General features: G+C 36.6%; 1 protein-coding gene across 5 annotated transcripts in view; it reads right to left on the bottom strand.

The window, feature by feature from the left end:
* Positions 1–1,264: 1,264 nt before the first annotated feature.
* The window catches only part of LOC110383549 (uncharacterized), a 36,257-nt gene continuing 11,548 nt past the window's right edge, over positions 1,265–25,973 (bottom strand). Inside the window, exons 1-5 of one of the 5 annotated variants that reach the window (XM_064041227.1) lie at positions 25,463–25,678; positions 11,062–11,180; positions 7,926–7,997; positions 3,412–3,574; positions 1,265–3,040 (exon numbers count right to left, since the gene is read on the bottom strand). In XM_064041227.1, the coding sequence (XP_063897297.1) occupies positions 1,988–3,040; positions 3,412–3,574; positions 7,926–7,997; positions 11,062–11,093 (1,320 nt within the window). In that variant the 5' untranslated portion in view covers positions 11,094–11,180; positions 25,463–25,678 and the 3' untranslated portion in view covers positions 1,265–1,987. Of the gene's footprint in view, positions 3,041–3,411; positions 3,575–7,925; positions 7,998–8,396; positions 8,539–9,551; positions 9,737–9,799; positions 10,020–11,061; positions 11,181–25,462; positions 25,679–25,973 lie in introns of those variants that run through there. The other 4 variants (XM_064041228.1, XM_064041230.1, XM_064041229.1 and 1 more) reach the window with 4 other exon arrangements.

Below are 25,973 nucleotides of genomic sequence, written 5' to 3'. Positions count from 1 at the left end.
ACATACAACTGAAAAGTCTAAACCGTGATGGCTTTTCTTCTGTCTTACAATCAGTTTTAAATAAAAATTTTAAATAAAAAAAATATGTATTGTAAATAAAAATAAATTGAATCTAAAATATATCAATATTTATGAAAAAAAAAAAAATGCATGCGTCTTCATATTCAGTTTATTTGGGAACTTCAAAACTTAACAGCATAATATGTACAGGGTTAAGTATCAGTTGTTAACAATGAACATTATGCAGATCTTGTTATTTTGTTCAAATATCTACGTTTTGGGAGCGAAACAACCTTTCATTTACAAAAATCAAGAAATGCTGCAAAATTGTGGTAATTCGATTTTTTTTCTTGGACCAAAATCATTGTCACCCTTATTTTTCTGTAAATAGTTCGGCGGGGACCAACAGAGGCTTATTTATAGTCATTTCGGTTGTGCACCATTTAGCAGAATTTTCGTTGGTGGCGGTCAAGGTGGTCCCCGCCTGCGATGCTTTCCATCAATATTTATAAATTAAATATTATTGTGGGGCTTGTTTTACTCTTTTTTTAGTGTGCAGTCGGGTATTTTGTTTTTTTAATAATAATTCTTTTATTTATAACTTTTTAGCTGTTTTTATTTAACGAAAATGTTGTAGATGTAGAAGACTATGTATATGTAAGTACCATTTTAAATTATTTCGACGACATTTGGCTTTAGATTACGAGTGATGTTACTCCGCAACATAAATTTACCGCCAATCTGGACTGTTGGTAGTGAAGAAGAAAGAATTAGGTGAGTCATTACTGCTGAAGACCGTCAACGACGTGTGCCCTTATGCGTGCCCGCATTCGGGCTGTATACTCGAGCATATCCCTCCGCACTGCGCGCCGCGCCTCATGCCAGGCCACGCCCTATCTTTTGCTTGCTAACGCATGAGTTGCTTTGCGTTGACGCAGAATTAACATGTTCCCGTGGGAATTTTGAGAAAAAACGTATCCTATATTAATTATTACTCCCGTGATTGAAATGAATCTAATGATACCGCATACATATTTTTTTAAAGGGAAATTTAGAAAAAATATCCCGTGGGACTTTTAGGATAAAATGTATCCTATGACACTCCCGTAATCAAGACAAATCTAACGATACCTCATACATCAAAATCCATCAAGCCGTTTAGGCTACAGGAGGTCACAAAGGAACAGACATACATACATACTTACATACACTCGAAAAAGGTTAACACTGTTTTTAAACTTAGAACATGTTCTTTAATATTAAAAAAATCTTGACATTTGCATTGGAAATCTTTTCAGCCATTTTCACTGGGTGACAGTTACAACTTAAAAAGGCGTTTCGCCATAATAATGTGATGAAATGACTAGACAATAACATTAAGTACTTACAATAATTTAGGTAGGATCATACTATTTCTTACATCTAAAAACATATTATTTTAAATCACAAATTGTTCTGAGCAACAACTACTAAGTTATTTTGGTAATTTGCTTAGTTGGAACTTAAGTTAAACCAGAAAAGAAAAATACGAGTCACTGGTAAAAGAAAAGATAAAGGTAAGACAAAGATAGATAAATAAGTTTTCTTTAAAGAAGAAATACCAAGTACATCACAAAACATACTTCAGCACTAGTAATGAAATCATTTGTTCTCAGTTATTAAAACTGCAATAAAATTGTGATCAACCTTGAGCAAAATACTAACAACAAACATCATTTTGTTCTTCTTATAATAATAATTTTAAGTCAATTTATTACGTCATTTATTACTTCAAAGTCAATAAAATTGAAAAAAAAAACAGACTCAAAAGCCTCTTCAATCGTTACAACTACGAATATGGAACCTTCTTTAGAACCTGCTTAAAGGTCCAAAACGTCTGCATCAAAATTTATTCTTCCATTTACATCAATTTCATTTTTTACATCTTCGATTATTTATACTAAAATACTATGAACAATCTTACAAAAGGCACTTTTCAAAGATACATTTACAATCTCTCATTGGAATTCTTCTTGATAACCAATGGCTTTAACCTACTTCTCAGCTTCACCAGTCTCTTGCTCACCTTTCCAGAATTGCTCGCTGGGTTCCTCAAATCTGGCATTGACTTGCTCTCGTGTACCGGCAACTGTTCTGTCGACTTTGACACGGTTCCATAATACCTCGGCATACTAAAGTCTTCTTGGTACATCATCGCTGATTGTTGTTTAATACTCTGCAAACTTGTTTCTCCCTTATATTCGGGCAACGATGGACAGTCAGCGAAGAACCTTGGTAAGTTATTACTCTTGATAATTGGAGTGTCAGGTAACTGTGACAGTTTTAATTCTTCTACAGCTGACATCACTCCTACCATTGATTTGCTTTTGACTAACGGAGGTTTCTCCGGAGCTAAATGCTCAGGAATATTCAAGAACGATGCACTTCTATGTGGAACCCTTGATAGGACTCTGTTTAATTTGGTAGGATCTATGTTTTTCAAACTTTCGACTCTGCTTAACATTGGCTTCGATAATTTACCGCTACTGTCGACTCTTTCCAAAGTCTTGGCACTGTTACTCCTCGGGAATTCATTATCACCTCTCATCCTCAAAATTCCTTTTACACTTTCTACTCTTGGTAAAGAGAATGCTGAAGGTAAAGCCATTGAAGATATCGGGTCATACTGGTATATAGGACTTAGTGTGGTTATTTTGGTTTCATCTTTGATTGTTATAGTACTTGGTTTAATAACATCTTGTTTCTTAACAGCTACGTTCATAGTGAGGCCTTCCTCTGTGTCCTGGCTTTGTCTGTCACTCTCTTCTTCTTCGTCAATCTTGAACATGTCGTGGTTAGCAAGCAGTTCATCCTTGAACATGATTTCGAAGTCAGTGACGGGTGAATTGATTTCGTCTTCGAAGTAAACTTTGGTTCTGTTCGGTCTGTCGGATAAGTAGTCAGGTTCGGATTTGGTCTCCAGTTCATCGAGAGAGTTGGTGCTTTCTGTCTTCGCTTTGAGTTCGTGATCATCTCTAAATATTAGAGATTTAGAGAACACCTGAAATGAGAACGAAGAATTTGTTAGTATATCTTATACCTTTTTTATATATTTTCTGTATATTTTATACCTCACAATTTAAAAATTTCTTAGTTCAAAGATTGAATTTCATCTTAACAACAACTGATCAATATCTCGAAGTTAAAATACCCATACAGATCTTTTGAGCTGTCGCTACCCAACAATGGTAAAAGAAACTCAGGTGAGCCAAATCTCTGAATCAGCCTCTCAAACAGGTCACTGTATAGACACTCTTTATCACAGTAACATACTTTCATCATCATTATCAACAGCCTTCCTTCTATCCACTTTTAAATCTTATTTACCAAAGTCTTATTCACACTTACACTATTTATCAAACTATCACCTACCTCATAAAGCTTATCAGCATGCAGCGGCACCTCATTGACCTCTCTCCCAACTATAGCTCGTGGAGGCAGATGGTTGTTGTTGACGGGTTGCTCGGTAACCACGCTGTCTAAGCTGGCTCCACTGTTGATGTAGCCATTCGTATGAGCTGCATCTTCTTCTAGTCTGGAAGTAGGGAAATGTGGTGTTAGAGAAGTGGTTTTGGTTGTATTATTTTCAGTCTTGGCAAACCTATTTACCATAGCAGTTCTACTTGAAGCATAGCTTCGGGTGCTACTGTATTAGATTATAGTATATTCTACTGTAGGTAATGTTTTGGATTCTGATCTAGTATTGTCACTTTTGTTTAAGTTATTGCATACATTGTAATTTGTGGTAGGTTATTTTTATAGCATTTTTCTTGTCTACATACTCAGATATTTCACTCAGTTTTCATACGGAAATAGTAGACAAAATATGGCTCTACCTACTGGAAAACACACGCGGAAAACAGATGACACCTTTCATACTATTGTATATTCAACATTATAATGGAATGCAAACATATAACTAAGTATAATATTTTCTCTTGTATATCATCTCCAACAATATAAAGCGATGATAAATACAATATTTACGGCTGTTAGCATAACATTCAGTATCAAGCTCAGTGCGTGTTTGTTCGTTTGCTCACGGCTCAAGTGACAAACATGTGTACTGAAAATATCACTGTTTGTTAAGTAGATGATGTGTTACTAAATGACGCTAAAATTAGGAAAAGTTGGAATTTTATTTAGTGGGTTCAAGGTTATGTGTCTGAAATCAGCCTTTTCAAAAGAATCGAATTGCTCAAATTATTTACAGAAACTCATTAAATCGTGGTAATTAAGCTACTGTTTGCGGATGGGTAATTACCACAATTCATCCATTTTATATAAAAAATTAGATAGAGGGGATTATTTTGCAAAGCAAAACCATGGTTGCCACAGGTACACAGGCTAACTAGTTTCAGTCATACTAAGGGAAGATTTTATTTTGAAATACTCATTTGTGCTTTGTTTACCTCATCGAATACTAAATTTATATGAAGACTGGCAGTCGATGTATAAAGTAAGTGCATAAATTCAATGCCATACTTAAAAAAAAAAAACTATTTGATAAGCAGCTTATATAATTTCCTAACTCAAAAACAAATAATGTGTTCAAGTAAATCCGCAGCACACACGAGTACGACAGTTATATGACTTGGATTAGTCGCGGTTTTCCTGAACACATAGACATTTTCACAACAATACCAGATACAGTTTACAATGATATTTGCATATCTTTGAAGTGTATTATGTTGCTAATACTCGTTATGCATCAGCACGGATCAATGGAGACGAGGTTAAGCTGTACTCGTCGAGGTTTGTTTAGGGATGGGTGACCATTTTATGTGCACCTTTGGAAACCAAAAGTACACAGCTTTGTTTAAAAAGTTAATTTCTGGTGTATGAACACAGTGTCTCTGTTTGGTCATCCTCTGAGCCTTTTTTCCCAAACTACGTTGGGGTCGGCTTCCAGTCTAACCGGATGTAGCTGACCCCCTCAACCCAGTTACCCGGGCAACCCAATACCCCTTGGTTAGACTGGTGTCAGACTTACTGGCTTCTGACTACCCGTAACGACTGCCAAGGATGTTCAATGACAGCCGGGACCTACAGTTTAACGTGCCATCCGAAACACAGTCATTGGCGTCTAAGATATACTTAGAAAGTACATACAAACTTAGTAAAGTTGCATTGGTACTTGCCTGACCTGGAATCGAACCCGCGCCCTCATACTCGAGAGGTTGGTTATTTGTCCACTAGGCCAAAAACGACTTCCCTTCTTCACTAGTGTCTCTGTTTGGTACACTTAGGTATATGTGTATAATATTACAAAAGGCGAATTTATGATTAGGTGGTCACGCCAAAACAACTGAACCAATTTAAACAAAATTTGGTATAAATATAGTCTATCTAGGGGTTAAGAAAGGACATAGACTACCTTTAACCCGACACAGGAAGTGTTTCTCCCGGGACGTGTGTAAAGCAGCTAGTAGTTAAATATAATAAATTCCTGTGTTTCTATGCAATCTTTCCTGTCTCATTGTACTATTAAGTATTACTCGTAACACATGTTATTGCAATTCTAGCTGCTGATTAATTTATTTTAATAACCATAGGTAGGATAGCTTTACGATGTGCAAATTATGACCACTATCGAGATGTAAGATAAAACGTACAAGATGTCATGTTGTAATCAATTATAGTTTAATAGCAACAACGTGACTGCAGACTGATTGTATGACAGATATTATATGTCCTGTTAACGATACATTATGTGGGTGGGTTTAATTAAATCTTTTGTGTTGATACATCTATATATTAAAAAAACGGAAGGATATAGAAACTACTAAAAATTTTGTAGAAACTACTGAACCGACTTTAAAAAATAATTCACTATAGAAAAGCTACACTCTTCCCGAGTAACATATACGTATACATAGGCTATATTTTGCCTCGGTACGAGCAGTAGTTCCCACGGGACGCGGGTGAAACCACGGAAAACAGCTAGTCCCCTATAGGTAAACGACTTTTCTTAGTTTTATGATTTAAAATTTTTACCGACTTCACGAAAAGAGGAGTTTCTTAATTCGCCTTTTAAGTTTATTAAATGTCATCCTTTAACACAGTCTTCATTATATACCATACGTGTTAGTTATGTACCAAGGCAATAACATATTAGCTCATTAAATTATAATTGGCATTTCAATTAATTAAGAGTATGAACACATTATCATTCATAGCTTATTTAATACCTACACTTTGCACGTGTCTTTACAATAACTATAATTTAACAATAGGTACTTATTAAAATATTATAATTAAATAGGTACTAAAATATAATAATCGTTATGTGGTTACAAATTCGTAGATAAGTGACCATCGTGTCATCTCGAGTTCCTCTTTTAAATTGGTGGGTCCCGGCTGGCAATCGTCACGGGTAGTCAGAAACCAGAAATTCTGACAACCAGTCTTACCAAGAGGTATTGGGTTGCCTGGGTAACTGGGTTGAGGAGGTTAGATGGGCAAAATATTGCCAAAATTATGATGACTGTCAAAAATTTTGAAAGACAATAAGTCAACGTAGTACTTTCCATTAACTGAAAAAATAACAGTTTCCAAGTATAATTAATTAAATATTTGCGTCCTATAGTACTGAATAAACTCGGTAAATTCCACGCTATACTAATAGTTTGTTCAGGCTTCTGTGTAAGCTGTCTGTTTGTTTCTTTATCAGAGAAAAAGAAATGATTTATGACTGCTTGGTCATTTTCGTTTCGTCATTCATTTGTTTGTATGTTTGTTCTCTTGCGGTTTGTACTATTTTCTGTCTGGGAAAATCGTATGCTACTAAGTTGCGCAAGAATTCCACTTTATTGTTGTTTTAGTTCCAAATGCAGTTATTAATATTAATTATTATTATCTATCAATATTATAAATGCCAAAGTGACTCTGTCTCTCCGGCTTTCACACCAAAACTACTTTACTAATTTCAATGGTACCGATAGCCTCGATCCTGAGATACATACTATCTTGGTGTATAAAGAATTTCTCTGGAGACCCAGGTGTGCCAAATCTTGTTTCAATCGAACACAAAGACAGACAGTCAGCGGTATATTCCCATTTATAAAGTTAATAAGCACCATTTATCTTTATACTAGTTTATGAGCCCAAACAAAACTACTTATCGGCCGACAAAAATTTGCAATCTGCGTGAGCTCTTAATATGATGAGATACAAAACAGATGACCGTGTACTAGGCAATTTCGTCTAATCTGTCATGTATGACGACTGACGTATAACATTTTCAGGGTCATGTCTAACAATTACAGGCTCCCCAGTCATCTCTGCTATCAGTGATCGGAGCCTGATCATGTAATCAGTCCATCACGACAGCTGACGTCAAACCATTGTCGCTATTTATGTGAACTTGTCAATTATGTGGTGTTGCTATGAGACGGGAATATAGTTGGTAATAGACAAGTGTTATGTAATAATGATAAGTTGCTGATTTTTCCTTTAACTGTATTGATATCTAGGAACATTATGACAGATGTGTTTGAGTTTCTTATAGATAACTGGCATGCTTCTTTTTATAAATAACATCTCATCTGCCTTTTCTCAACTATGTCGGAATTGGTTTCTAGTCTTACCAGATGCAGCTGAGTATCAGTGTTTTACATGGAGCGACTGCCTATCTGACCTCCTCAACCCAGTCACCCAGCCAACCCGATACCCCTTAGCAAGCCTGGTTTTCTAATTTTCCGACTTCTGACTAATCTTTACAACTGCTTCAATGAATGATGCGGCTGTCACTAAAGGTAAATAAACTAAATTTCAGGCAAAATAAACCCAATTCCAAACTATTATATTCTTAGCTACCTGTTTGTTATCTTTCACAACCGTATAATTTTCATTAGTTTTCATTAAGTAAAGCATGGTATACTCACTTGTATGTGGCGATCTTCTTGTCGAAACAGAACCGCTCCTCGCAGCAGTTCCAGTACATCGTCTCCAGACAGCTGAGGATTAAACAAAATTCATTATTAGCATCATCATCAGGTCCTTTTTATTGTTTCTTTGCAGGGCACAGGTCTTTTATCACAGGGAGAAAGAAGCATTGAGCGTCAATTACTACGCTTGCTGAAGGCAGATCAGCGATTTCGGACTTTCAAAATCTAGGTTTCCACCAGATGTTTTCCTTCAAATATGTGCGCATTACTTCTAATTCATGCTCTCTTACTTATTTATGATCCCGATCAAACTATTGGAAGATTCAAAGTTCACAGTGTGTGAAATGAAAAGGAAAAGTATAAGTTGGGTTAAGGTAATAAAGGAAAGGAAAGCTATCATTTTATTACGGATGTTTTTGAGGAAACATCCTTATTCTAAATCCGCATCGATTATGGAATTTTTCCTACCTATAACGAGTCACCAACTTATTTAAAATCTTTGTTTATCACACATCATAAAACAAGATACAATATCACAGTGATTCACAACGAAAACTTTATCCACTTTGACTCATCCGTTTCCGAGTTTTATTGCACAAACAGATACACTAATCTATCGATTTGTAATGACATTTTATTATTTTGATAAAGAACTAATGATTTTAACCATAAACACGACGTTTCGGTTCAACCGTAAGAAAATAACTGAGTTTTCTATACTGTGTAGTAATTATGTAAAGATGTCAGTCAGAGATGAGTTTCTTAAAGAATATGTTATGGCTTACTATAGTTTTATTTTTAACTACACTTTTGTTCGAAGATGTTCAAATGAGTTGAAACTGGCTGCTATGTTAGGTAGGAAGATGGCCAAATCCCAAGTTTGATTCTTAGTTTGATTTTAGTTTGGTTCCATCGGGAATTGAGCTTTGCACGTACTTGGGTATTTTACTAAATAATTGTCTATGTTGTTGGCAGATTGTAGAAACTGGAAAATACATCATTACTAAAGTACCTTCACACAAGTAAGTGTACCTATATTCCTATAGGTACTTTACCTAATGGTTGCAAACTTAAACAGCGAAATTATCTCTAATAATCTTTAAAGGAAAAATAAGCACATAATTGTCAATGCAATAAACATTTTCAATAAATATCTATATAATGATCATGTTCTATCATCATTATTAGCAGTTAAACATAGAAAAGATTAAAGGAAAACCGCTCGGTTTGACGTTATTAATATACTACTGATGAGTACTGATAAACTTGTATATTGTTTTGAACATCAATATTATGATAGTAACTAATACCATGGATTTTGATGGTGTTTAATTAAAGAGTTTGGATCAAATTGTATTCCACTTACAGATAATGGTGCTATTGCGTCCAGTGATGGGGTGTTAGATAAACAGAATATCGATAAAATATTAAATTTCCATATATCTATATACATCTATTTTATGTCTTGCCAAATAAATATAAGCAACTATTTATTTGGCAAGACAGTTGTCATAACAAACCTCGTCTATTTCAGTACCATACACATCTCTTTTCTGCTATTTTCAATTTGAAATATGACTTACGAGTAAAAATAAAATTGAACTGAATCCGATCGATTCTCACCTTTAATTTATTGCCCAAATATTATTTTCACACGTCATCCAAGGACTGTCACTTATTTGATAACACAATCACCACATACGACTGTATTGCGTTAAAGAAGACGATTTACTACTTATAATCCCTCTCTAAAGTATTAATGACAGACACCATTTAATACATCAATTAATTTTACTGGGTTTTTACTGCATACTTAACTAGTAGATAATATCTTTACAATTATCATTAAACAACATCAATTTACTAGGTACCTGACTATTATGGAGCTGAACACTTATGTATAATTCTTAATCTTTTATCACTAAACTGTAATATGACTATCGGTTTTTCCCGTCACACATCATAAACTACTGAGGCAAATTCAATCACTAAAATCCTTGAGTTTCCAAAAATTGACGTCACATTTCACTAATAAACACAGATCTTAATCACACTAGAAGTGGCACTACAATTAGGTGCTTTAATATCTCACTAGAAGCACGTTAGAGGTACGTTTAGACTCGTTCCAGGTAGCGCAGTGCACTAAGGAAGATAGGCGCAGTTTATCTTGACTTTGACTGACATTATCGCGACTGGAAGTGCTTCTAGCGAGATCTGTGTTGTTGTACCTATAGGTAGACGTTGTGTGATGTCTTGAAGTACAGATGGGATTAGTAATATTGTGTTGGGAAATTACAGATACGAAAATCGTGAAAAAAATATAAAAAAATATTGATTTTGATCTAAATCTTGTGGTTATTCAAAAGTTTTTGGCAATATTTATTGATAAGATTACAGAGGTACAACGTATCTAGCTGATAATAAAAAAAAGATGATGGAAATTATATAAAAAATTTTCGTAAGGCTGTCGTGTCGTAATTAGATAAAAAACAGAAGCAACAATTTGTAATGCCTATTAATAGAATCCTTGTACTAAACAATAAAATTGTTTTCACTTAGGTATATAAAAGCTAATGAAAAGTTAATCATAGACGATGCACTAATTGTACCTGACAACATAATTGCAGCTACCAAGGTAAACTCCGTTGAACACTTATAACTTAAATCATTATTTATACTGGCATGAAAATATATTGACGACGATGTTTCTGATTATGCAATAAACCTGATTGATTTGAACCTGACTTATTATTGAACTCTTTTTTTCTTCCCATCCAGTGAGCGCGAGCGTCTCAATCCTGAAATTGACTTTTGGCTTCTTTGACATTCGTGGACGCCATTTTATTATATTCCCTCCCAGGCACGGGGGCAGAACACTGCCAACTTCCAGACTCCGGGCTTACTTGCGTAAAACTTTCTAACATCCTGATATCCCATTGATTTTGACACTTACTTTACCTTTGAAGAAGTCGACAAGCAAGTAAGTCTAGTTGTGAATCCCTTCAATAAAGTTTTGATTATTTATCGATCTTACTTTGAAGAGGGGTGACGAATAACTCAAAACACAAATGAGTCTAGCTGGCCATCACTACAATAATAAAGTTCTACGCGAAGATAATATAATAGTACTTACTACTGGCATGATTTGCACAGCTTGAGCAACATGTTGTGTTCACATAGTGTCTGCAAGTCGTGATGAGGCTGCTGTCGATCATGGAAGCTGAGGTGCTAGACTCCTACGATACTGCATTCCTGAAACAGAAGACAAGTAAGAATTAAATGATAATGATAAAGACCATGAGTCAAAGGATTTATTTGCAATTAAATACTTATAATAAAAGGGGTGGTTATAAAAGTTACTAGGTAGATGGTCCAGGTTGAGATAGATGTGATGACAATAATCGATATTATTGTTTTTGATAATCTAAGTTCCGCAATAACAGTGGTATTATTTATTTTAAAGATAAAATAAAAGTTACATTTGTTTGTTATGATTAAAATGATTACTACAAAAGTAACTCAACACGAAATTAGACAAGGCCTGGCTCTACTAGAGAAAAAAATGCAACTGTTCAAGATAAAGTCATAACCAAAAATATAATTAAGGCAGTGTTGGTGTCACCATCGATTACTCAGAAAATCGATGATCTCAATAACATCAATTTAATTCTCAGGTAAATTTTTTTGACCTAAAATTATTTTGTCATGATGTCATTATTAGCAGGGTGCCTTGTTACTGCTCATCTAACGGGTTTGAATCTTGACGTGATTAAAAGAACCAAACTACCAAAACACAAAACACATTTCAAAAAAAACTCTGTATGGAATTTATGTTCCTAGTATCTACAACACCCCGGAATTCACTGTCTATATGGATGATCGCTTAACAATCTTTCATCTAATGACACAATCAAAATGAGATACATACTTATTTCACTTGTAAACCGAATACAAGAAACAAAGACACAGCGCCTATTAAAACATTCCGCAGTCGAGTAACAGATATCTAGCGGAGAATGCATTCAGAGAAACAAAGAAATTATTACGAAACTAAGAGAAATGTCCGCGATTGTCTTCGAGTATTTCTTTGTATGTTCCTGTATTGTGCGTACTGACAGATTTTTTATGGGATATTTTAGTTAAAATGTGAAGTAAGCATTGATTGTTCTGCTTACATTTGTCAATTTGGCTAGTTACCTACTGTAGTTATGTAGGTACATCTAGGGAGCCCTAGTAATAGAATTGTTTCCAATATATGCCTTATCTTTTGTGGTTCTAATAACATACTTTACATCCTTCCCCTTTCACTCAAGCGAAAATTAGTCGACATGTGTATCTTGCCCGTCCTAACCTACGGTGCACAAACTTGGTCTCTCACGGAGTGTCAGAAGTCCAAACTCAAGGTTTGCCAGAGAGCAATAGAGCGTAGCCTTTTAGGCATTAAACGGACGGATCGCATCCGGAATACCGTTATACGCTCCACAACTGGAGTCGCTGATGTGGGCCGAAAGGCGGCAACACTGAAATGGAACTGGGCCGGACACGTCAGCCGTATGCATCCGGAAAGATGGGCCACTATTGTCACCCAGTGGACGCCCCAGGATGGACACCGCAGGCGGGGTAGACCCCGGAAGAGATGGCGTGACGAACTGGACGCCTACTGTCGAGACTGGTGGACTCGATCGAAAGATCGAGAAGTGTGGAAGCGGGATGGGGAGGCCTTTGCCCAGCAGTGGGACATTATAGGCTAGTAATAATAATAACATCCTTATAATACAGTTGTGTTTTCTTACTCTTTCCCGCAAAAATGGTTTAGCTGATTAGATGATGAGATTAAATACACTTTTTACCCGGGTACGACACGAAACTCCCTCAATATGCGGATGAACTCGCAGAAGACTAGAAAACTAATCTTCACATTATAAGTAGGAAGTAATATCCGGAACTACGTTACCGGAACCGGGCATTGTATCCCACCCACAATGCTCCAAACAGTTCCACATTGACATTATGTATGTAGTTGCTCACCATATTAACATGTAACAAGACGAAACAGATCGTTATGAATATCTCGCTGTAATAATGCCATTGTATTGTAATGAGGCCTCTGAGTGACATAGTTCTGAAGGTCGGAGAGTCGGAGACCCTAAGGGAATTGGTGGAACGGTGATCGAGAATTACAGGTATGGAGCTGAGCTAAGCACCTGACCACTTATTTTCCTATCACTCTCAGTGGGAAGATGATGATGATGGGTTTTAGGAAATGTTGTAAGATCTGACAGAAAAAAAAAACTGGTAGAAATTGCTACTTTAACCAACCAGGGAGTTGAACCGCAGGCGGCATACCTAGTAGAAAAAATAAGTCCAGGTATATTTTCATGATAATTCAGGATGGATTGCCTGAAATATGATATGAATAGGACGGGAGTGAGTGTCAGTATGACGAGTGACAGGGGAAAATGGAAGAAAATGACATATTACGCCGACCCCAAGTAAAATTTGGGAACAGGGCAGGAGAAAGAAAGAATTGTTTGTTTGTTAAGCCTATATAAGAATATCCTCCTAATAATAATTAGCAATACCCTGATAACTGGTAACTAACAATGAATTGAAAAAGGTTTATTACGATGTTTTATTATCTTATCAGAATAGCCACTGAGGTAAACACTCCACAAACACCCACAATATTGCTTTGCTAAATTATTTTCATACATACATATGATATTAAAGTTATATACTTATAAATAAAAAACTAGCTGTCCCTCGAATCCCAAGGGAACTACTTCCCGCACCCGGATAAAAAGTATTCTATCTCCTTTCTTAGACACTAGACTGTCTGACTACCATTTCGGTCAAATCGGTTCTGCTATGAAGTTGTAGTTCTTTTCGCATTTATATTGGGATTTTATTGAAAGAGTCCCACTAACACATAATAAAATGTAGTTTATCTCATTATAACAATACATTGTGTACTCAATCCGTGACACACATTGCTAAGATAATCCAGTCATTGTGCGGTAAGCGGTACTCTCACGATGAGATCAAAGTGTCAAGACATACCTTTATACATTGTTGAGCAAAAAAATAGGGTCAGTTGTATTTTTTCTTGCAAAACAATTGACTGGGGCTCTGGCCTAGTAACATTTGGCGAGTAGGGGTTTGGGTTTAGGCAAAGTACTCTAGTTCTAAGTAATTGTGTAGTTTGGAATACAGAATTATCGAAACTGTGGTTTTAGACTTTAACAGCGTTAATACAGAAAAGAAAACAGACCTTTCATGCATGTTTGAAATCACCATTTTCTCAAACAGTTCCAAACGTTTGCCTAACTTTTTTGTGATAAAGCCATTCATTTGCGGTACCTCTAAAAACATCGTGTAGTATAGTGTAGTGTTTCAATTAAAGGTCAAAATTTTACATTTTGTTTGAATACCGTTGTTCTGCTAAACTCCTGAACAAAATCAAGTATGAACATGATAAGCATCCTTACACAAACATCTTGCTATCACTGAGCTGACACTCAAGACTGATGCGATAGTATACTGATAGCGAGCTAAATATATTAGCACTATCTACTGCACAGATTAGCACGAGATAATGATGATAGATGGGACTGGATTTTCAAATAGAAATTCATTTAAGAATCTTGACTGCAAAAACAAATAGCAACACCTAAGTCACTGAAATAATAATTCAGTATGGTATTCAGTCAAAGCATAATGCAAGTTTTAATGTTAAAACTTTCAAATCATTTTAGTAACTTTTCTAGGTCCTGACAACTGTCGAAGATGTTCAAGTGACAGTTTGAAACACGGAGGACCCAAGATGCTTTCACCCATCCACGGTTTGACCACGGCAAGCATTGATCGATCAAACTGTTTGTTTGTTACATAGCCACAAACTCTTTGTAATATAAATACATAGCCACAAAGTCTTCAAACGTTATTAATCTCTAAGAAAGATAGCATAACCTTATTTCTAAGTCGGGTAATACTTTGCGAATGTTTATCGGTATTAGATAATCCTATAAAGCGGCAAGTAAATAAGATATCGTTATAATACAATAGGCAAGGATACAGCTGAGTGCGCTTATCTCTAGCAAACTAGCTAGAATTAGGGTAACGTCATTTTATGTGTGTATTGAACATGCTATCCAGCCTTCCTGAGAAAGGGTTTTCATCCTAGATTAACTCATGAATGTTACATTATTTGGTAAATCATTTAACTAATTGAAATATCAACAGTTAGCATTTACGTATCTATTGGATCTTTCTAAGCAATTTATTTTCTTCATATTCTGTCACGTATTGTTAGACACTGGTAACCCACGGCGGATGGTGTAAACGGCTAGGATAATGATGATACATAATTGGCAGAGTAAATATAAAATATCCATTTAAAGTAAAAAACGGAAATCCCAAAGTTATTATAATAACAGTTCCGGTTCCATAAACATACTTCATCAAGTTTATTTAAACAAACAAACTGTGAGACGATATGGTCAGTGACCTTAGCGTCACCATTTTTAGATCCTTTGTTTTGATACCAAAAACGGAGCGAATTTTATTAATTATTTCTCAGCAGCCTTCTCTTTCGTGACTAAACTACTACCAACTTTTTAGACTACGGGATTACAAAAAAAAAGGAATACAGCCCTAAAACATAAAGGGCTCCAGAAGGAGCAAATATGTAGGTGGGTAGGTATTTGGTAGTGAAACATTGCCACTTCACTCACAGCGAAATCAACGCTTTCTTAAGCTCCCATCTGGTAAGAAAAAGCATTATAATAACAATGAATTCCGTCAGCATTACAGTCCAGTTTTCCTTCCGCAACTTTTCCTCACTGAAGTTTACCTACTCTACGTCATCATCCCATGTTCAACGTCATACAAATCTGCAATAATAACTGCAGGTAAACCGTTTGAAGGGAAAGACAAACAAACATGTTTTTAAGATGATTCAGATTTATTTAAAGTTAGTGACCGAAGCTCGGAGTCCTTCGGAAATGTTGCCAAGAATTGTCACTTCAAGTAGCAGTTGTTAATTTCTTAGGAATGATTCATTAGGCCTCCTTATTATTTTTATACGATGCCACTGTGTCACGCCAGGACATGTTATGGCTCAGTACTTTTGTTAATCGATTGATTAAATTTTCTCTTTTTCATTAACCAAACTCCAAAAAATCTCTATCTTCTATCTATCTTGATTTATTTACTTTTTCCTTCGTATCCTAAATGTAAAATCAATTATGCAATTCAGTCTTTATTGTCTCCGTTCCAATTAAATCTTTATCAGTTCCGTAACTTTATCATGTAAACTTATACGAGTATAAATAATCATTTAAAATATTAACTCTGATTATCTTCACTCCAATACGGTTGGTCCTCATTTATTTTTAGAAACATTATTAAAATATCTTGACTTCTATACAATCATGATCAATCTCCAAGTTGTAGCTTACCGGGGAAAGCGAGCACAACGGAACAAAATGTACCAGTTAGCTAACTGACTACTTTCCCGAGCCGCTATTTATAGAAATAGGTTTGATTCTTAGTAAACATGATAACAGTTAACTGGGTTGTTGGCTAGAGTAAGTTAATTCTTTAGTATGGTAAGTAGGATGATGGATGGGCAGCATTGGAGTAATAGATTTTGTTATATTAAACAAAGTACGATTTTTTTGTCCTCCTCGCAGAAAGAATGGTGTTACAAGTTTCATCGCTATGTGTGTCTATTTCTGTGTAGCTCTAGAAAGGATAAACAGATTTTTACGCGGTTTTCATTTGTTGAGAGCGTTTTCCAGCGAAAATTTTTAGATTAATTATGCTTTATTTTAATAGTTTCAGCCGTTATAAGCTGCGTTGAAAGCTTATAAAGGCTGATTTTCAGACAACGGGGATTTCAGACTCAAAATGTGTATTTTAATCGATTGAAATCATGGCTGAACGTGTTAGATAAATACCTCCTAATATTAAATTATATCAACAACCATGAGTAACATAAAATCATATACATAAGTACCTACATTAATATCAATTCAACAGCTCATAATAAGTCCCAAAAAAATACTACATAAATACCACACTAAAATAAATTCGCAGTAAATTGGCTCATTTCATCAATCAACTGCAATCAAATTAAAATTACATACATTTCGTCCACTTAAGTTTTTACTCGTACTTCGAAATAATGCACGTTGTAATCACGTCACAAAAAGTCGCGGACTATCATTAACTGTTGTGCGATTGTCGTTACGTGTGTCGACGGCCTAAGGTGATATGCGCGTGGCAGTTCGAGAAATTGTATGCGTCACTTGTAAGATGTTGGGTTTAGGCTGTTTGGCTGTTTGGCTGTTTGTACATTTCGTGAAAAACTAATTAGGTATTCTAAGTAATTTTTACAAACATATAACATGTTGTTTTTTACATAATTTTTTAAATGGACTATCTGTAGCTCCTGCTACGTATAGAAAATGTTTCAGAGTAAATTACCTATGTGTTTGTAAGGCTTATATGCCACATGTCTTTTTTGAGCAATTTTTTCGTAAGGTGAAAGAAAACTTTATTTGTAATTTAGTAATGTATATAAGTTGTGTATGTTTATTTTGCAAATTCTTTCTCTCCAAAAAAATGTCTGAAGCGTACAACCAGCCTTTCACGGCACTTCCTCTCGGACAAATGTCAGTGACCGACCTTGAACAGAGATTACTCACAGACATACAGACGCACTGGTTCCTTATACCAGTACTACGTAGGTACGTCATCAACATCCACGGAAGTGGGGAGGAAATCCCAAAGAAATATTACGATTTTTTTACGTAAAGGGCTGAAGAAGTTATGTCAGTTAAGTCTGGTCAGGCTTTTCCCAACTATGTTGAGATTGGCTTCCAGTCTCACCAGATGTAGCTGAGTACTGATGTTTTTTTTTTTTTTTTAAATGGAGCGAATACCTCTATTAAACTCCTCAACCCAGTTACCTGAGTAACCCCATAACGACTGGTCTGACAACCAGGTCTTTATGGTATAAATTCTGGTTTCTGACTACACGTAAGGATATTAAAATGACAGCCGGGACTGTTGCTATTATAGAGGTATTATAGAGGTAGGTATTACAAAACTTTATTTTAACAAGATGAAGAGAAATTAAGACACTAAACCATCATAAGCCAAAGAGAAAGAAATATAACAGGAAGGTTATGAAATATGTCTCTCTCGATCACATAATGATGTATCGATTCGTCATCTGCTTGTGATTAATCGAGAGATAGCGCGATTTTGTTTTATCATTGTATCCGGTATCGATATAGTGTGATGATAAATGTGTAAATCTTTGATACAGGTGCTAAATATCCGCATTACGTGAAATATATTTTGATTATTTTTGTTATGAATCAGATGGTCTTGAAGAGTAAAGTGAGATTAGTTGATCAGCATTTTAGGAAAAAAATATTACTGTAAAACAATATAGGTACTTTTGATACGCAGGTAGGTATCTACATTTAACCTGCTGAGACCGAGAAAGCAAGAAAAAAACATAATATCTAAAATGTTAAAAGAAAATAAAGCTAGCCAACTAGTACCTAGTACCGAGAAGTTCCCATCTTATATTAGTCATAGTATTCAACCGTTACTATGGTATTACCCAACATCATTCACACAATATTCCATAAAAACGACCACTTATGACAACAAAGTGGGACATAGCATTGAAAAAACATTTTGGTCACGTCCCAAAATTCTCGGAGGTACCAAAATCCTATTGTTCCCTAACGCTGGGGGAAACCCGTTGGGCAAAAATAGATACAAATCTTATAATGTATATCTTTCTACTTATGACTTGTTCTATTGATTCTAGAGTTCAGTATAATTTTGGTAGATACAAAAAAACTAAGTTTAATGACTGTAGACTTTTTGTCTTCTTGAAATAATAATATGGCACTGAATATAATTATATGTTGGATAAACCCAAACATGCCATTTGCTTGTTCCGAAGTTGTCGCTATCCTATGAATTTTAGATCGTCATCAAATAATTATGTCTGATTTATTGATCCCTTAGCAGCAGATATTTTACATACAGATACCCACTATGTTATAAAGTAAATAGGTACCTATGTCTTTTGAACATTTTAATCTCAAAAACTACTGATTCGAAAAATAATATTTTTAGGCTTAGGGCTATAATGGGCTATCCATTCATCGAAAACAGCTAAAGTCTACTTTTTGTCCAGATACGCAGATTACTTCCCACGGGATTCGAGTGAAGACACCGGCGAAAGCTAGCATCATCACATTAGACTTTTCTGTTTTTAGAAACCCTCGTATTACTAAGCCTTCAATCCACCTACATATTTCATTTTCTTAAGTAGGACCATCATTAAACATTACACGCATGCATGTTTTAATTACAATAAGTACTAATGTATGAGTAACTTGGCGGTGGTCTGAACGTAATTAACATTTATATAATTACGTTAACGCCGGCCGGTGCGGCATCATTTCATGTTTTCCATACCTATACAGTTAAATACTTATCGTAAAGGAATCTGGTAGAAAAAGAATAATTATTATAATGACTGTTATGTTTTCTTACGTAATTTGTAGTAAGTAGGTACCTATGGTTTGTTTACCAACAGTTCTTAATGAGGGCGAAAATATATTTGATTGATTGAAGATTAACAGGGTAGTGTAACATCTTAAATCATCTCGGTAATTTGACTATAACACAAGAAAAGTGCCTTACTATGGCTAGAAGGCTATCTTTTGAATTCTGCGTGATTTTGTGTTGATGCTTGTAAAAAAGAGCCCTTTTGGCCATGCAGTTGCGATTGACACGCTGAAGTTGAATAAGTTTTTTAGCTAATAGAATTCCATAATGGCAGGCTTGTTCATTCCAGCTTCTAGCAATTTGGAGTAGGTTGGTGATCGAACCCACAACCTATTGACCAAGATGTGTACCCTTAACCTTTGGGTTATTCTCACTTATTTTACACAGTCATACTTCAAACATGTGGTATCATACCTCCTCTAATTTAATCTCCTATAATGATAAACAGCTATGACAATAATAGCGAAACACCCTGACATTACCAGCATACAATAGCCATGGTCACGCGGATGTGTTACATAGTTTCCGATCATTGTGTGACAGACTCACTAAACAATTCGATAATAGCTGTGTCGATAGTACAATTTTACTATTGTAGGTCCTGCCTTTATAGAAATTGTAGGCATGACAAATAAAACTGAAGAAAAAACGAGAACAAAGACAAACCATTAAAGTGTTTGCGCAAACACACTTAAAAATTAATAACATATAAAATTGATTAATAAAAATCAGAGAATAAATTCAATTAAATAAAGAAATGTATACTATCATCAAAGTTTGAAACAGCAAAGTTTTTTCAAAGAAAGGATTGAATATGTAGTGAATATGTGTTTGTTACTAGATGAAAAGGCAAGTGTACAAATGTAACATTTTGTAGGAAAATGAATGAAATTCCCACATGTGAAATGGTAAATAGGTACATTTATTTACGCTGTTTTAAGTTCCAACCAGTTAGTGTTCGGGAATGCCTAGGGATATAACTTTACAGGAAAATTGACCTAAATGATAATGTATATATTATTAAGTTACTATTATTCACTGTTTGTAGTCATGACAAAATTCTTTACTGAATAAAAACATTCGTTCATTTTAAAAGACTTGGATTTATTTACTTATTTATTAACTTCAAGAAAAATGATATTAATATGTTCATTGTTTAAAAGATATTAATCATAATTTTCAATGCTTCATGCAATAATACTTCTCAAGAAACTAAAAAGTCAATGTCATCTTAACCTCAAACAATACAACAATAGAGAACCGTAATAACTTGTTCAGCGGTTTCTGAGAAATATCTGACAAAAGACACGTGAATGGATTGGCATTCATAGTGTACAAACTTTAACTTAAGATTCAATATTCTAAAACTATTCCCATTACTATACTTACTACCTAAGCTTTTATATAATTTTTGTCATTTATTTATGTTAAATATTAAATATAAAAATAAAAAACATTTAAAAATTATATAATTAATTGTTATGGTAATATTAATTGTATGTGTTAACTATTTAATTATATTCTTCTTTTCATCATAACCACTATTATCTCATCATCAGCCTATCGCAGTCCACTGCTGGACATAGGCCTCTCCAAGTGCACGCCACTGAGATCGATTTTCGGCTTCTCGCATCCAGCTCCTGCCAGCCGTCTTGCGCAAGTCATCACTCCACCGTGCCTGAGGACGTCCTACACTACGTTTGCCGAGGCGCGGTCTCCACTCTAGAACTCGTTTACCCCAACGGTTATCGGTTCTTCGGCTAATATGGCCAGCCCACTGCCACTTCAGCTTGCTGATTCGGTAGGCTATGTCGATGACCTTGGTTCTCTGACGGATTACCTCATTTCTGATGCGATCCCTCAGAGAAACGCCGAGCATAGCTCTTTCCATAGCCCGCTGAGCGACTTTAAACTTGTGGACCAGCCGTACCGTCAGTGTCCACGTTTCGGCTCCGTAAGTCATGACAGGTAGGACGCACTGATTGAAGACTTTTGTCTTTAGGCACTGTGGAATCGACGATGTTAGGACTCGACGTAGCTTCCCAAATGCAGCCCAACCCAACTGAATTCTCCTATTCACCTCGTCCTCAAAGTTGTTTCTACCTAACTGCAATGTCTGCCCGAGGTATACATATTTCCGAACAACTTCGAGAACGGCGCCGTGTATCGCAATCGGTTCCGGTAGAACATGTTCATTGAACATGACCTTGGTTTTGTCCAAGTTCATCCGTAGGCCGATGCGTAGAAGATTCAGCCAGGTCGTTAAGCATCTGTTGTAGGTCCTGCAGCGTTTCCGCCATGATGACGATATCGTCAGCAAATCTCAAGTGAGAGATGTGTTCGCCATTGATGTTGATGCCGCGTCCTTTCCAGTTCAGCGTCTTGAACATATCCTCCATTGCATTAGTGAACAGTTTCGGGAAATAACATCCCTTGTCTCACTCCTCGATGCAACGGTATGGGCCTTGTTTGCTGATTCTGTACTTGGACGGACATTGTAGCGGCTTCGTAGAGACATCTCATCACTTGGATGTATCGCCAATCTACTTGACAACGCTGCAGGGACTCCAGAACAGACCAGATTTCAACCGAGTCAAAGGCCTTCTCATAGTCCACAAATGCTAGACACAGGGGCTGATTATACTCTTCGGTCTTCTGTATAATCTGCCGCACTGTGTGGATGTGGTCTATGGTGCCGTATCCGCTCGAAACCCAGCCTGCTCCGGTGGTTGGAATTCGTCGAGTCTTCGCGCAAGTCGGTTCGTGATCACTCTTGAGAACAGCTTATAGACGTGGCTTAGGAGGAAATGGGTCGATAGTTCTTCAACTGGGTTTTGTCTCCCTTTTGAAGAACAGGACGACAACACTCCTACTCCACGCCTCTGGAGTTCTCCCTTCAAACAGGACGGCATTAAAAAGCTTCTGGAGCTCCCCCAGTACGGGCTTACCTCCTGCTTTTAAAAGCTCTGTTGTAATGCCATCCTCGCCAGGGCTTTTCCATTTTGAGCTGTCTCAGAGCGATCTCGATTTCGCCACTGCTGACTTCTGGCAGGTCTTCGGTGAAATGGCGTGTTAATGTGGCTCTAGAATCCTCATTTCCGGGATCAGGTCGAGATGCATGCGATGCGTATAACCGGCCATAGAAATTTTCCACTTCCGAAAGGACTGCCGGCACCGAAGAAACGACTTCTCCACTTGTTGTGGTCAGCTTCGTCAAGTGGCTTCTTCCAAGAGATTGTACGAACACCCTTGACCCCGATTCAGCTCAATTGCTCTTTCAATGGCAAGAGTATTGAGTACCGGAGGTCGCGTCGTACGTGCTTGTTGATCTCTTGGTTTAGAGCCCGCTTAGCTGACGAAGTGACAGGCGGGTTTTCACGTCGTTTCTTCATAAGCCCTAATGTCTCTTCCGAAAGCTTTGATTTCTTGCCCTTACGCTGCATGTTACAGAATCTCGAACCTTCCTCCCTGAGGATCCGAACCACATATTCGTGGTTCTGGTTAACGTCTGTTGTGGTTTCCACGGCGGCAAATCGGTTCTCCAAATTTGACTGGAACGTTTCGGATCCTGTCATGGTTTGGAGCAGTGTTGGTCGGAGCCTGGCCTTCATCAGACGGAAACGTTCGGCCTTGAAGTTGATATTCAGAGAGCCTCGGACAAGTCGGTGATCGCTACCGGTATTAAACCTATTGATCACGGAGACGTCTCTGAATATGTGCTTCTTGTTCGTCATGATGAAGTCAATCTCATTTTTAGTCATAGTGTCGGGGCTTTGCCACGTCCACTTCCTTTGGGGCTGCTTTTGAAAAGGAGTTCATCAAAAGAGCCCCGCGCGTTCGAGGAAGTTGACGAGCATTTGCCCCCTATGATTCCTGCTTCCAAATCCATGGGATCCTACTGCCGATTCGCCGCAAGTCTGTACTCCCACTTTAGCGTTAAAGTCCCCCATGACAACGGTGTAATGGGTCTTTGTAGTGAAGTGGAGGGCCCTTGATATATCATCAAACATATCCTCCACTTCATCGTCTGAATGTGTCGAGGTCGGTGCGTACACTTGCACTACCTTGAGGCTATACCTGTCGGTGAGCTTTATGATAAGGTACGCTACCCTGTTCGACACACTAGACACCTCCACAACGTTATCAGCTAGGGACTTATTAACCAGAAACCCAACGCCACCTTGGGATTGTTGGTCTCCCTCTCGGAAGTACATTAGGTGACCTGATTCGAGGGTTATGGTGTCCTCCCTCTCTTCGAACTTCACATAACCCTAATATGTGCCACCTAATCTTCCCAAGTTCCACCTCGAGTTGCGCCAGATGCGAGTCAAGCCGTAGCGTGCGGCCGTTGTACGTCGCCAGAGTCAGTTTTGTTTGGTGGCCTCCCGTAACCCGGAGATTCTTCGCACCCCCTGCCCCGCCGTAACCACGGTCGCCACCGTGACCGGGAATAGCGGGACTGCCGGGAACTAGGGGCCGTGGCTTTTTTGTGCTGCTCATGGAGGTATTTAGCCTACTGCTATCACGCTGGCCAGACGGGTTGATAGAGGGTTTTTTTCGAGTTTTCCTTCTCTCGCACTGGTGTTCGGTGCAATTGTCTCCATTAGTCGACTTCTACGACACCCACTGGAAGAAGGGGTAGCGACATATGTATTCTTAAGCCGTCGCTACACGGCACTATTATCTGCCTATCCTTTTCTCAACTATGTTGGGTCGGCTTCCAGTCTAACTGGATGCAGCTGAGACCAGTAATTCACAAGTAGAAGGAAAAGGCTTTGTGACGGGGATATTTCGACCAATACTAAATTAAATGATGTTGATGTCTTATGTATGAAAGAGCTACACAAAAAATGATCTATGTATGTGTTTTAGTGTGAAAATTATCCTTAAAATGTTGGCCATCAGAATATTTTGCATTAAGTGGTATTGAGATAGGATGTAACATGTAATATGAAAACGATAATTTTATCGGTATCTAGTCAATAAGTCTGTCAATTTTGAAGGGTGTATTACAATGGAGCCTGTATAAGTGGCGATATCTAATATTACATACGTGTTAATAGGTTCGTACTGTTGATACAGAATACAATCTTATTTATTAGATCAAGATTCTCCGTTTTTTTTTTAGTAATTTTACATTAGCCTAAATAATTTATTGTATCGCTATCGTTAGAAGTAAGATGAAGAGTATCCATAGATTTCATGTCCAGTAGTTCCTGACATTTGAACGTTCAACAAAATAAACAAACTCATCAACGGATAACCCAGAAAATAAAGAATAAATCTGCTTTTTAACTGGGTATGAAATCTACAGCAAAATCAAGTGTGAAATGGTTATTTTTTTTACTTCTATTAAGTTTGTTTTAATATTATTCATGTGTTGTGGAAAGAACACCTAATTAGTTGGACTCACGATGTTGACAAAACAAACTGTTAAGTAATTAGTAACACATGAACAGTTTGTCTTCGTTATGTTTCCAATTACCTACATAGTAAACAAATATCGTATGTTTTGTAAATAATAGTAAATAATGGGTTCAGTAAATACTTCTACTGTGTGTTTAAGGTAGGTATCTGAAGGATTATCACATGGAGTTACTTTGGTCTAATTTAAGTATCTTTGCGCTGGTATAACTTTTATTAGAAACTACTTACCTTGTAATTTCTAAATAATCAAAGTAAAAATAACAAGGGAAACATAAATTATTTCATGACTATCGTACATTTTAGCAAAAGGATAAATTAATGAATAATACCTACACGCTATACTATAAACAATGGAAGTAGCCGGACGTAACTCAAACAAAAACAAATAAACAAAAAAGGTACTACCTGCTTAAACTTTTGTTTATTGAATCCGTTCTATTTACTTAATCCGAACCAATTGCATAATTGCACGTAACAACCATACAAATGCAACTTAAACCTACCTTCGTAACTTCCTCACAAACTTTCTATAAACACAGCACAAAAAATAAACCTTTTTCGTCACTAAAACACTTGTTACTTTTCGTCACTGGTCACAAAACTCGTCACTTGTTTTCACAAAGTGTGCCCTATTGGTCACATCGAGTGTATTGATGGTCTGTTTCGTCACAGGCGGGTGCGTTGGCCCGAAGCGGTAGTGAAACTGCGGCGGTGAGCGTACTAGTACTACCGCCGGGTACAGTGATTCATTGACGAAGAGTGGTAGGGCTTGGGTGATAAGCGGTAGCGGGTTTGTGAGGTGACGAAAATATTTGGGTTGTGATGAAAATTGATGTGACGCTATTTGTTATAATTTAATTGACTGAATATTACGATTTAAAGGCGTGAAAGAAATAATTGTTAATTCCTTTTTTTTTTCAGAAAAATAATTTGTAGTTTTAAATACTAGTGGCACTGTTTTAACATAATTTTCATTTACGTAGCTAGTCTCTTCAAATATCACTTGTATCATTT

Source organism: Helicoverpa armigera, chromosome 24 (genome assembly GCF_030705265.1).
Source record: "Helicoverpa armigera isolate CAAS_96S chromosome 24, ASM3070526v1, whole genome shotgun sequence".
Taxonomy (NCBI): Eukaryota; Metazoa; Arthropoda; class Insecta; order Lepidoptera; family Noctuidae; genus Helicoverpa; species Helicoverpa armigera.
The sequence above is the reverse complement of the archived record's forward strand: the minus strand, read 5'-3'. Positions and strand labels throughout refer to the sequence as shown.